Below are 12,320 nucleotides of genomic sequence, written 5' to 3' on the forward strand. Positions count from 1 at the left end.
AACCCTTCCTGAACGTCTTGGGAGATTAAAGTCGATTTTGTTGATATTAATCTCTCGGGATAGTCGGGGAGGGTGCCTCTGTCGCACCCGGGGTTCAAGGTGTGACATAGGCCAACCTCAATTCACCTCAAGACATGACTTAAGGGGTGAATTGAATTGGTTTGAAAGAAAACATTGTCCATATTTGTATATTTATACTTATATTATTATTATTCTAATCTGGCAGGATTCTATTTGTTTTTCCAATAATCCCAATATTTATAACCTGTAAAATAATCAACATCAACATTAACAGAACTTCATGATTCCAATTTCATCCACCAAAAGGAGAACCAAAGTCTCACTAAGTTGACACATCAGTAGTAGCCGGCTCTACATATATGAGTTGCAAAACAAGCTAGCACTTTATATTTACAATATTCACAAATATGAGTTGCCATGCCTATGAAATATCACATAGGCATGGCAAAGAAATTAAGAATTGGTAGCTCATCTCCTCATGACAGCTCAAGGATATCACTATCCCCACCTATGGGCTCTTATCCTGAAATAATAAAACGACATGTGCTCCACACACTCAGTATGTATAACAAAGTTTTGTATTATAACTCAGATTCTAATATAGCAAGCACCTAGAATGCAGAAATATTAACATATATACTCACATGCATAAATTAGTGATTTTAGGGGAACAAAGTTTAGGATATAATACTGAAAATTCAATTTAATTAGAAAAATATATGATAAAGAAAATGTAGAATGTTTCAACTCCATGGATGGAGTTCCATCTCCAATCTGCAGAGTCTGGATATCATCCCACCGGGGCACCGCCTAACCTCCTCCGTCACCCAAATTTGCAAACCTAACACAGATTAAGTCTAATTTCCAACACCCAATCCAACTTATTATTTCTATCACATATTTTCAAAGCACAAACATAATAAAATCTCAAATTTTCAGGATTATAACCTTCAATTTCTGCAAACTGTTCTTTGTACAACTTTTTCCCAAAATTCTTAGTTGCCTCTTTTCTTTAACTACCAACAAAAGCAGCACCACCTTCCTTCAATTCCCTCTCTTCTCTTGGCTCAAATATATACAAAGTAAAAATCCGGAAATAAGAGAAATCTTTGATATAGGCATTTGATGATCTTGGTAGCACAGCTCTCACAGTGATGGGGTCCTCCAATCGCTTTTCTTATTGTTACACAAATCCATTATATAAATCACACAAGCAGAGAGAAACTGTTTTTTTTTTTTTTTCTCTTGATTGGGAGAGATAAACCAGATTGAATTCAATTTTATCTAGTTTTGTCCAGATGCAAATGTCACTGACTGAGTTTTTTATTGGTTTTGTTTTTCGACCTTATCTTATGTTTTCTCTAACTTAAAAAATTGACGGGATTTCAATTTTCAACTCAATTGTAACAAATAACTAACAACAAGGACATGAATACATGATTCAAAAAAAGGAAGCATCAGGGGCACGAGTGAACCAATTGGGAAAACACCGGGGAGCAAAATGGTCATTTCCCAAAACAATATAATCTGTTCCACAAAGAGATTTAACTTGTAACCCTTGTGTTAACTACTTTTTCAATATTATCTTTCTTTCTTTGGTTCGTGCCCAATGCAGTATATATGAGCTCTAATCACCAGTCACAGAAACCACCTCGGATTTTGGCCATTGAGTCACCTGTACAGGACCCTGATCAGGTTTTCCTCTTTCGCCCAAGGGTGATGCAATCCCTACTTAGTTGATTTTCTAAACCTAACCTATTCACAACCACTACAGCATCATTACCTTTTTCTCCATTTAACTTTCCAACAACCCATTTCACTATAACTTTTCTTCAAAACAGAACTTTGTTCCACAATTCCAAAGTAGTCAACTATATACATATATATCCATATAAAGGGAAGAATATTGCAATGAAGATTGAACATCCTAAACTGTGAATAAAAAATTATTCTCATAATTAATCCAACCTCAAACAGTCAGCAGTTCAAACATAATTGAAATCAACAAAATCTATGAAATTTTTTGCCATAGCTTATGTACACCAAATCAACAGAAGAAATAGAATAGAGATACATATATGTATATATATAAACCTCCCCAGAAATATTTAATGCAGAAGGAAATTATTATGAGCAACAACCATGGAAAACTACCAAGCATGCTAATTAATCAATGAGGTCAAATGAAAGATAACTGAATCAAGGTCTTGTTGGGGCCCACATGGTCCGGCCCTCCACCTTGCACCAATATCGTATCCAACTTAACCATGTGTGGGGTCAAAAAGGTTTCGGTGCAACTTGAGGAGATAACCCACCTAGTATTCAAAATGATAGAAGATTACTTATTCAACGTGGGACTAACCATTTGATCCACAATTCCTAGCAGGTCTATCCCTTGAAGCTACATATAATTTCTATATAATGCATTCCTATCATCCATAGAAAACAATGCTCAAGTCTGGATCAGAACTACTAGCGTTAGATCTAATCTACCATCACATAACACTCAAAAACCATCTGCATGCATGCAAGAAAATCCTACTAACTACCATTTGTCACCAGAAAACATAACTACATAAGTCATCTTTTTTAGAGATTTGGAAAGTCAAAATAATCCGACAAATTGCAAGCATATTAGAAAGAAAAATGCTTTCATAAGATAAAATATGTGACAAGTCTATTGTGCTAATTTATTTTTTTATGAGACATTGTGCTAATAGTGAATGGTTATCTTTGACCTAATGATCATTGTTACTCATGGGAATGATAATATTTCCCAAGAAACTGGCATATGCAATATCATGCTGTGTCAACTTCCATAATACCATTGATTGAAGGTAAAAACAATAATTAGCAAAAAAGCTTAAAAGATTGATATTAGCTCCTGAATTTTCTATTAAAAAATAGCCAACTTTGTATATTTAATCAATTGGAGCCTTCCCCTTTCAACGTGCATTTGAGAAGGGACACCTTATCTCTGGAATAAAAATGCATAGGAATGATAAAGTGACCAAAACTGAAATGGAGATCATATTAGTGCAAAAGTAACTATACTTACACTAACTAAGCATCCTATTAGTATTTAGTAAAAAAAAAATGACTTTGAAATTTTACATATATGCCATGAAAGACCAAATACTTACCTGGGTTTGACATATATTACCTTCCAGCTCGCTCTAACCCCTGATGACATCTTCAAGAGAAGCAAAGCTTGGAATATGGACAATTGTTTTTCTAATTATTGGTGGTATTCCATTAACCTCAACTCTCACAAACCCTGTTCTTCCAGGAGTATAAGCCTGCAATTGTAATCTATGTAATAACAAGAATTGCCCCTCTTCTGTAAATTTCACTACTTGAGCCATTTCCGGAAATCCACCTCCAAAGTCATACTCCTTGGTCCAAGACTCCTTAATTCCATAATCCTTCATCAACCAAACATTGACATCATTACCCGAATGCTCAATTAGGGAGAGACAACCTCTAAAGACTCTAAGGGAAAGGTTACATCTATCAAAAGATTCTTCCAAAGAGAAAGGCGGCAGTGGTAACTGTTGGAAGCACTCGTTTTCAATGTCAAAGGCACATAGGAAAGTAGAACGCTTGCTACACTGACCAATCCAATGAAGAAAACCATTAAGATAAACCCCAAATCTTTGAATCCCAACAGGGTATTCAAAATTTCCAGTGCTTCTCCAAATCCCAGAGCCAACAGTCATAACCATTACCTCCATTTCCTCAGGTTCTTCACTCCATTCATCAGATCCTTCTCTCCGTCGAATATGTTCATTCATAAACATAACTACTTTATAGACATTACTGATGGGACTAAACCCAAACCCAGAAACAAATGGATTGACAATTTTCTTAGGATTAATAAGTCTCGGAAGAGACAAAGACTCACCAGTAATAGGATTCGATATGACGTAAAACCGGCGATAGCTATGGCAATCCAGTGCGCAGAGGAAGCCGTTGCATGAACCCACAATATCCACATGAGGCGCTAGAAGATCTTTAGAAAGTTTGAGTGCGACGTCGTTTGGTCTGAAGGCGCTGTCGAGGTCGACCAAGAAGTGGCCATTCGGACTGAACCCAGAGACCAAAAGCCAAGAGGGTGTTCGTGAAAATAGGGATTGGGTGAAATGGGGGTCTGAGAGCAAACAACGCCAAGACTTGCACACACACCTGCATTGGATCAGCGTTCTGATTGGGATTTTGCACAAGATGTCAACTATTATGTGGTCTGGCAATTGCACAACGTAGGGTTTCTTCGTATCAAGCTCTTCTTCCTCTTCGTCTTCTTCGATTGGCTGTCTGGCAGTGGTGGTTGGTGGGTGGTTTTGGCACAGTTTGGTTTTCTTCATGGATGAAGCGCTGTCGTTTTGCTGCGAGGATACAAGCTACATCAGAGGGGAGTCTCTCGGAGGAAGATGTAAATTTGAAGGAGAAGAAGCGTCCTTTAGTCAACAATGGAGTGGGCTAGACCATTCAAATGTAGTAGTTTGGGTATGTATAGTGCTTTCCTTTGGGTGGGTTCATATAGAGCTTTCCTGGAAAACAGAAATGGGTCTTGATCGAGTCTCATACACAAAGTGTAAAGCCCAATAAGAAAAGCCAATCCTCCATTCCTCCCTCTAGTCGCTGTTCCATCCAATTAATTAAGAAACTCAACAAAAAATTCTATTTTACGTAATTACGTGTTAGAAATTTTAAATATGTATCTTAAACTTTGGATCTTAAATACACGTGATAGACTCTCATAGACCCATATCACCACTCACTCTTTCACATACACTACTACATCATTTAAGATATAAATTTAAAATCTCTAATATTGTTCTTACAAGCTTTAATGAAGAAATTAAGTTATTATTATCGAGTTAATTACACTTACACCCCCTAAAGTTTATCGTCTTTTCACATATATCTCATGGGGTTTCAATAATTACACATACATCCTTTGAGGTTTCAAAACTGTTGCATATAATTAATATATAACCCCCTATAGTAAGACGAAAAATGATGAGAAATTATGCAAAAAAGCATGCTAAGGGATTAAATAATCTGATAAGATTACTCAAAGTGTAAGGTCCAACCTCATTACAATTATTTTCTTTTTTATTTTTTTAATTTTTTTCTCTTGTAGAGGGTTATATGCAATAGTTTTAAAATCTCATGGGGTGTATGTGTAATTAACTCATTATTATCACATCCCCACAAAAGAAACAAAGAAAGGAAAATATTTATTTATTTGACAGAGAGCTAAGTAAGCCAATTCCATACATACATGCTTTGATAAAAAATGAGAAATACTAGATATAACCCATTTTTAATATCATATGTATATCACAACTTTAATACAAAAGATTATATAGATGGTTTGACATTTACTAGAGATGTGGTATACATATAATATAGAAAATGTAAGCAGCATAATATTTATATCACGATCCCCCTTCTTTTCTTTTTTTTCTTTTTTTGTCTGAATATCACAAGTTGAAACATAGAGATGAACTAGAAAGATAATTATGACGAAAAAAAACAAAGACTAGAAAGATGATCAGTGTTTGCACTCAGGAGGAGGACCGTGTGGGAAGCGTTTTAAATCAGTGCAGTAGTTGTAAATCATGAAATATTTCTGGACCCATCTTAAACGACGTCGGCTAGGAGCATCAAGCTCATTGGTTTGCCACGTGGCATCAGATTCAGTTGAGAAGGAATTGGATGTTCTGGAATCGATGACATTGAAATTTCTGTAGAATGCTGTAAAGGGGGCCTTTGACCAATCAGTTTTGACCAATCCTCCTCTGGTGGCCCAGTCATCAGCATTCCAAAGGCTTGAGTAAATCCTCATGGGTTGCTTCTTGGGAAAGGGAACACCAAGTGACTCTGCATTCTTGAATACTCTGATGGGAGTGTTGTCAACCAAGAAGCTGAAAACAAAAGCAACCCAATTAACTACCCAAAAACTATATTAATTAGATGTAAAAAAAACAATGAAGAAAATTTATTTGGGAGAGTGAAACAACAAGAATCAAACTCTTGTAAGTGTGGAAGATATAAAATTTGCACATTGGAGATAGAAGTATTCACCATATATATGCTAAAAGTTAGTCTAAGTTATGATTTTGATCCCTTTACTTTCAATTTCTCAATTGTATTTCAAAATTTTCTAATCAAGAAATCATCAAAGTTAAAAAAGGATCAACTATAAAAATTAAAGTGGAATGCAATCCGAACTATATGAACAAAACACATAATTTGGTCTTAATTAAAATAATATAGAAAGAAAAAAACATCCCTCCACATATATACACGCACGTGGTCATTTCATCTATGAATTTAGACAAAGTTGTAGATTTGTCTTTGATTAGAAAATTTTGTTAATTGATAAAATGGAAACCATACAACCAAAGTGAAACATAGTCTAAATTATAGGGACTAAAACTGTAATTTAGTATAAAAAGTATATCTAGGCCTAATTAATTACCAAGAAATGCATATATGCATGGATTAATAGTAAATATTAATTCTTACATGATGTGTTGGGGCTTCCAGATGATGGAGTAAGTGTGGAAGTTTCTTGAGGGATCAAACCAGAGATAGAACTGCTGCTCTCTGTTTCCCTTGCCCTGAGTGAAAACATTGGTATGCAATATGTATGGGTCACCACTAAGATTTCCCAAGAACTCGAAGTCGATTTCATCATGAGTAGGACCTTGAGAGGACATCTACAAGACAAACATGTAAATAAAACAGTTAAGGTTAAAGTTAAATTCTTGTCTAAAGTTAAACAGACATGCATGGAATATATTCGTTGCAAAAGACATTTTTAACCTCGAGTGAATTTTGACTTATTAATTAATGTGCCCATGGTTCACTTGTGAATGTATAGTGACTTTCCACATTTGTTGCAACCCATAAAAGTCCACAAACTTGGACCTTTTTTCTTTTGTTTTTTACGTCTCACTTTAAAGATATTTTTAATAAAGACAAGCATTTTTAATTCTAGTGGGCCATATATTAGAATTCAATTCTTTATGAAGTATAACAAGTTTCCTTCAAATGCATCCTAGTCCTTTTCTTAGCAAAATGAAAGAAGCTAAATTAGGATTTCCATTTAGAGTATTATTAGATGTATCAAAAATGTGGTTACAAATAATTTTTTTTCATCCCAAAAAATTGCTAAATTTAACTTCTTTTTTCCCAATCTCTCATATGGGATGTGTTCTAAATGGGTTGTATAATATCATCAACCCCGTATATATAAAGAGTTAGGAAAAAAGTTGGGTTGTAATTAAAGTTTTGTCGAAAAAAACAAAAGTGTGTGTGTGTGTGTGTGAGTTATATACTTATAAGTTCGTTAATTAAGACATACGTAGTAGGCAGTGACGGTGCCAGCAGAGTTTCCAGGAACAAGCTTAAGCTGCATATCAATCCTGCCAAAGAGGTACTCTTTCTTGGACTGAAATCCAGAGCCAGAGACCCTGTCCAAAGACAGAGACAGAAGCTGACCTCCCTTGAATATTTTGGGACGCTCACCACCCCATGTTATGTCAAAGTCTTGATAAAAGTTGCCTCCATAACACCCCACTATTAAAGGGCTCATAGCTAACCCAACCAACAAACATACCACACTAAACCCATTTGAGGAAATCCCCATTTTTGAAAGAGAGAAAGAGACAGAGAGGGAGAGAGAGTTTATGATTGTTGTGAGGGTGTGATAGGGTTTCAGAAAGAAGTGTGTATTTATAGGGAGGAACTGCTTGTGTGTGTGTGTGTGTGTGTGAGAGAGAGAGAGAGAGAGAGAGAGAGAGGTAGTAATGGTAGGGTGGGAGGACGCATGAGCAACAACTGTAGGGAGCCAAAGGGAGATGCCAGCTGGGCACACAATGAAAGCTGGAAGCTTTTGTTTGGGCATATAGGGAGGGTTTAGGTTTATGGGTTTATTTTTGGTTGTTTGTAGAGAGATATATAATTGCAAGCTAGCCCTATCAAAATGATTTTGTCCCCAGATGCATGATAGTTTATTGGTAGGACCTCATCTCCTTTGGTATGATTTAAATTTTGTGGTGGATGACAACTTGGTGCGGTATGGGAGAGAATAAAGCTTCCCTAATGTTTTGGGACCATCAATCATGTATTGTGGGGGGATTTCCATTCGGAATTTGACAGTTGGCTGAATGACATCTGAGTGTCACTACCTTCCACGTCATGAACATTTAAGGATACGGCTTCATTTTGGATTTGACCTAATGTTTTTAATTCAAGTGGTTCTAGTACTTGTTTTTGTGGATGAGATAGGATGACTCACAAGACCTACTATTAATGTCATGTAGTTAAGAAATTAAGAATCCAATTGTCTTTGGCTGTTTTACCAGCATAGGTTTTTGTTTTATGACCTCCATTATTTTTTTGAATGCTTTGTTGTTATTAGGTGCTTGAAAATGAACTCAGGCCTAACAGCTTACTCATCAATTAATCAAGTTCAACCAATTCATATATCAAATATTTTCATAAACAGGTATCAGAATTTTGTTAGAACTAAATAGGGTCAACTGAAACTTAGCCCCTCCAACTCATTTTTTTATAGCTTGCAACCCATTAACTTTTTATTTCTTGGATTAGACCCATATTCAAATTTACATGCCACCTAGAATTAAAACTCACCTAAATTTCTCACATAATTACAAAACATGCCATTTTTTTTAAAAAGAAATTTAATTCATTTCCTAAATTATAGGAATTTGGTTGACTGCTATAATAAAATGCTATAAACCTAATTCTATTTGATTTAAAACAACGTTTAAATTTGGTAGACAATCTCATCCCTATTAATTCAAAATTTATTTCATTTGTCCCTCTAATCATCTAATGTATCAATTTACCTATATTGGTTAGTGTTGATGCAAAAATCGGTGAGTCAATACCTTCTGTTTGGTCTTCTTTGTGGATGATCTCAAGGGTTTGGATGGGTTGTCTTGTTGGAAGCTTTGGTGAGGGTTACCATATGAACAAAAGATGACTAAAAATAGCACCGGTGTAGTACTAGCCAACTATGCTCCGATGATAAAATCAGGCAAGAACAAGCAAAAGTAACAAACAAGAACATGTAAGAACAAGTAAGAACTTTTGGGAATTCTCTATGATATTGTGTAAAGTGTTTAGGGCTGTGAACCCTTCTCATATGTTGAGAAGGTCAATATATAGGCTAGGAAGAGGTAAAAGAGATATATACCTGCATGTTAATGAGCGGTAGAGATAAGGACACATCACTATCTCGAAACAGTAACATGCACAATAACCCAACAAAGTGGCATTGAATGCAAGCAGGCCTATGTAGAGTTGGTGATGCCAAACGTCTCATCTGAGGCTAGAGTGTAAGGTGATATAGAGTGTCAGGTCATAGGCACTTGAGTGTATTTAGGAATAATATATAGGCGTTCAAGAATGGCGGTTTACTTAGTCCAGCACACCAGGGATTTATCCGAGCTGAACTAAGTATTCACTGTAGAACATTAGAAAGTCAAGATGGAACCAAGTCTCAGGTGATCGGGTCGGAGAGAGGCTTTGTGCAACCTAACTGAACTTGACTCAAGCCAAAACATACGTCTTATCAAGCTTGGTGGGATGGTCCAATGGTGGTCGATCATGCTCAGCTCGGTTACGTACTGTTGTCCATGACTGTTTTTTAATGATGCTAACTCATGAGGCTTGAAATGGAAATTAGAAAATTAGGATTATATACCTATTTCCAATAATCTTTTAGAAAATCAATAAGACCCTATCATTTTTTGGTTGGGCTACTAATTAATAGAGTTGATTTTCAGATTAGGTCACAAACTAATAACCCCTTTCTTTTGAGCCTTATTAGTTGACAGATTTGCCCGCCCACGTCTAATGAAGTTTATGCGAGAGCTTCAATACTCTTGTATCATTCATTGAAATATACAATTGTGGTTCACAATGACTAAACTACACCCATGAACGGGCCACTGCATATGTTGCCCAACATACCACTAGATCAACATTTGTATCATTCTTTAATTTTATTTTTGGATAATTAGTTCAAATGTTTATTATTGAGTTTCTTGGCAGGTTTATTAGATTATGATTTAATATAGTTTAGGGCTTAACGTTTCAAGTTGCTAATTTAGGATTTAAAAACAAATTTTAGAGTTAATAGTTTATGCTTTTATGATTTAGCTCTCGAGTTTTGTGCTTCGGGAGTACGTTATATCCTAAACACTAAGTGAAAACGAGATCCTAAGTAAAATAAATAGGTAAAATTATTTAGTGTATGTATAAATATTAATATAATTTTGACTGATCTGTATTGATATAACTGTGACTTAGCCACATTGGTGACTGCATGTCAGTCACAATTGTGATTGCTACATAGTGTGACTATTACAATCGTGACTAAATGACAGTCACAATTTTGACTAAGTCACCACATTAGTGACTACATGACAGTCACAGTTGTGACAGTCACAGTTGTGACTATCACACATTTACAGTTGTGTGTCACACAATTATAATATAATTGTGACTGAATTAACAAATGAAACATCAAAATGAATTTTCAGACATAATTTGCAACTGGGTCAGTAGAAAAACATGTGCATACATGAGGCTTGAAAGTTGGGTTTGGTTAGATGCCATGCAAGTACTTGATCTGTGTTTGAAAGGATTAATTGATGAAGGAGGGTGCTTTCGATTTTGGATTGAGGCAGCAATTGCATGATATAATTAATTAATGGCCATCTCTCTTTGTTTTTGTCTCTGTTTCTCTCTCTCTTCATCTTTAATTGTTGGCTAAGGAGAGGGATTATATGTATTATATATTTAGGAAAAAAGGAAGGTGGGATTGGTTGCATAGGTTAAGGAAGGGGGTGGAGTAATTGGCCGGTCACATAACATTATACATTTGGACAGGGACCCCAACGGTAGCTCTTTGTAATTGGGCATGTGGGGTTGGACGCTTCATCAAACACATTGATTGCCGTCATGTACGTATGTGACTCCATTTTCTCTCTGCAGGCTGTTGAGCTGTGAGAGGAGGGAGAGAATACTGGTATTGTCACTCTCTGCAGACACACCCAAACTCAACAATTACTACTCAAGTTTGCAAATTATGTCTGAAAATTTCATTTTGGTGTTTAATATTCTCAGTCGCGTCATCTCTGCGACAAATATCGAATTCATCATACCACCATAGACAGTGGTTCGAGGCTCCGTACGTAAGAGTGTATGCATTTCAAAGGCTGTTTTGTGTCTTGCTTTCAGCGACTCTCGATGAGATCTGCAACGTTTTTCAACGAAGATGAGGACGCAAAGCTGATCACTATGAGTCGGGGTAGTCTCTGCCAGATCTGTAACACTGGCAACGTTTTCCCGTATAGGTGCTTGGTAATATTGGCTAATATAGTAATAGCCGATATCATTTATTTTATGTAGTCATTTGACTTTTCAACTAGTAGTTAAACTTAAATATCAACAAATTTTAGTAGTTAAAATGAAATATTATTGTGAATTGGTATCTTAACTCAATGTACCTAATGGAAATTGGGTGAGTTGGCAAATAGTCAAAGGGGTAAATCCATGAAAAGAAAGTCACATGCGTTTTTATTGAAGAAAAATGAGTTTGAAGTGGTTTTGTCAAATTTACTAAACTAAATAAGACTTTAGTTTGAAGTTGAGATTTTAATAAATGAAATATTATCACATCATTTAATAAATAAATTTAGTGTACTAAAAAAACAAATTTAGTCCTAACAAAAAAAGAAGAAACAAATTTAGTAATGCTTATAATGCTTCTCATCAATAAATCATCTTGTAGTTTCAATTGTTATGATTTTGGTCCTGTAATTTACAAATCGTAGTAATTCAAGGACACGTTAGCATTTTGGTTCATTAATTAGTTAAATTGCTCAGTGAATCACAAACGGTATGTAAAGTACATAATCAAAATCGAAATGGTTTGTAAAGTATATGACCAAAAACACAACAAATTTGACGATTTAATGAACAAAAATGCTAACATGTCCTTAAATTGCAACGATTTGTAAACTACAAGATCAAAATCATAACAATTGAAACTACAAGTACCAAAGTAGAACTTGACTCAAACGACAGGACCAAAGTGAAATTTGGCCAAAATATAATTAAGATATAGATAAAGCTTATTAAAGTGGGATCTTTTTTTATAAGAACTAGAAGGGATTATATGTGGGCGTAACCCTTAAGGCTGTCTAATGATATGAATTGCCAAATTGTTAGGTCATCATTGTAAATTT

General features: G+C 35.3%; 2 protein-coding genes across 8 annotated transcripts; both read right to left on the reverse strand.

The window, feature by feature from the left end:
• Positions 1–326: 326 nt before the first annotated feature.
• LOC147292596 (F-box protein At3g07870-like) lies at positions 327–4,495 on the reverse strand. 7 transcript variants are annotated; one of them, XR_015120516.1, is made up of 2 exons: positions 3,926–4,495; positions 327–544 (listed from the first exon to the last, which is right to left on the reverse strand). XR_015120516.1 is itself a non-coding variant. In XM_086233005.1 (2 exons), exon 1 carries the CDS (start codon positions 4,383–4,385, stop codon positions 3,198–3,200), a length of 1,188 nt encoding a protein of 395 aa, XP_086089131.1. In that variant the 5' UTR covers positions 4,386–4,495; the 3' UTR covers positions 347–544; positions 3,185–3,197. The 7 variants fall into 7 exon arrangements, 6 of the variants coding, with proteins under 6 accessions (XP_086089131.1, XP_086089130.1, XP_086089133.1 ...); XM_086233005.1 differs by having other exon boundaries at positions 347–544; positions 3,185–4,495; XM_086233004.1 differs by having other exon boundaries at positions 347–544; positions 3,165–4,495.
• A 798-nt stretch (positions 4,496–5,293) lies between these two features.
• On the reverse strand, positions 5,294–7,820 carry LOC147292597 (xyloglucan endotransglucosylase/hydrolase 2-like). The gene is made up of 3 exons (XM_086234243.1): positions 7,400–7,820; positions 6,559–6,752; positions 5,294–5,954 (listed from the first exon to the last, which is right to left on the reverse strand). The coding sequence occupies exons 1-3, from the start codon at positions 7,682–7,684 to the stop codon at positions 5,582–5,584; spliced, it is 852 nt and encodes a 283-aa protein (XP_086090369.1). The 5' UTR covers positions 7,685–7,820; the 3' UTR covers positions 5,294–5,581.
• Between the last annotated feature and the right edge of the window lie 4,500 nt (positions 7,821–12,320).

The sequence above is a fragment of the Dryas octopetala genome, chromosome 2 (assembly GCF_963921425.1).
Source record: "Dryas octopetala chromosome 2, drDryOcto1.1, whole genome shotgun sequence".
Classification (NCBI taxonomy): Eukaryota; Viridiplantae; Streptophyta; class Magnoliopsida; order Rosales; family Rosaceae; genus Dryas; species Dryas octopetala.

What these genes read in the sequence shown, in the direction of transcription:
- LOC147292596 (XM_086233005.1), bottom strand. Translation starts at nt 4,385, where the DNA reads ATGAAGAAAACCAAACTGTGCCAAAACCACCCACCAACCACCACTGCC.
- LOC147292597 (XM_086234243.1), bottom strand. Translation starts at nt 7,684, where the DNA reads ATGGGGATTTCCTCAAATGGGTTTAGTGTGGTATGTTTGTTGGTTGGG. An exon ending in GCACCGTCACTGCCTACTAC is followed by an intron (nt 6,753 to 7,399) that starts GTATGTCTTAAT and finishes TTTGTCTTGTAG; the next exon opens with ATGTCCTCTCAAGGTCCTAC. An exon ending in TGGAAGCCCCAACACATCAT is followed by an intron (nt 5,955 to 6,558) that starts GTAAGAATTAAT and finishes TTTTGTTTTCAG; the next exon opens with CTTCTTGGTTGACAACACTC.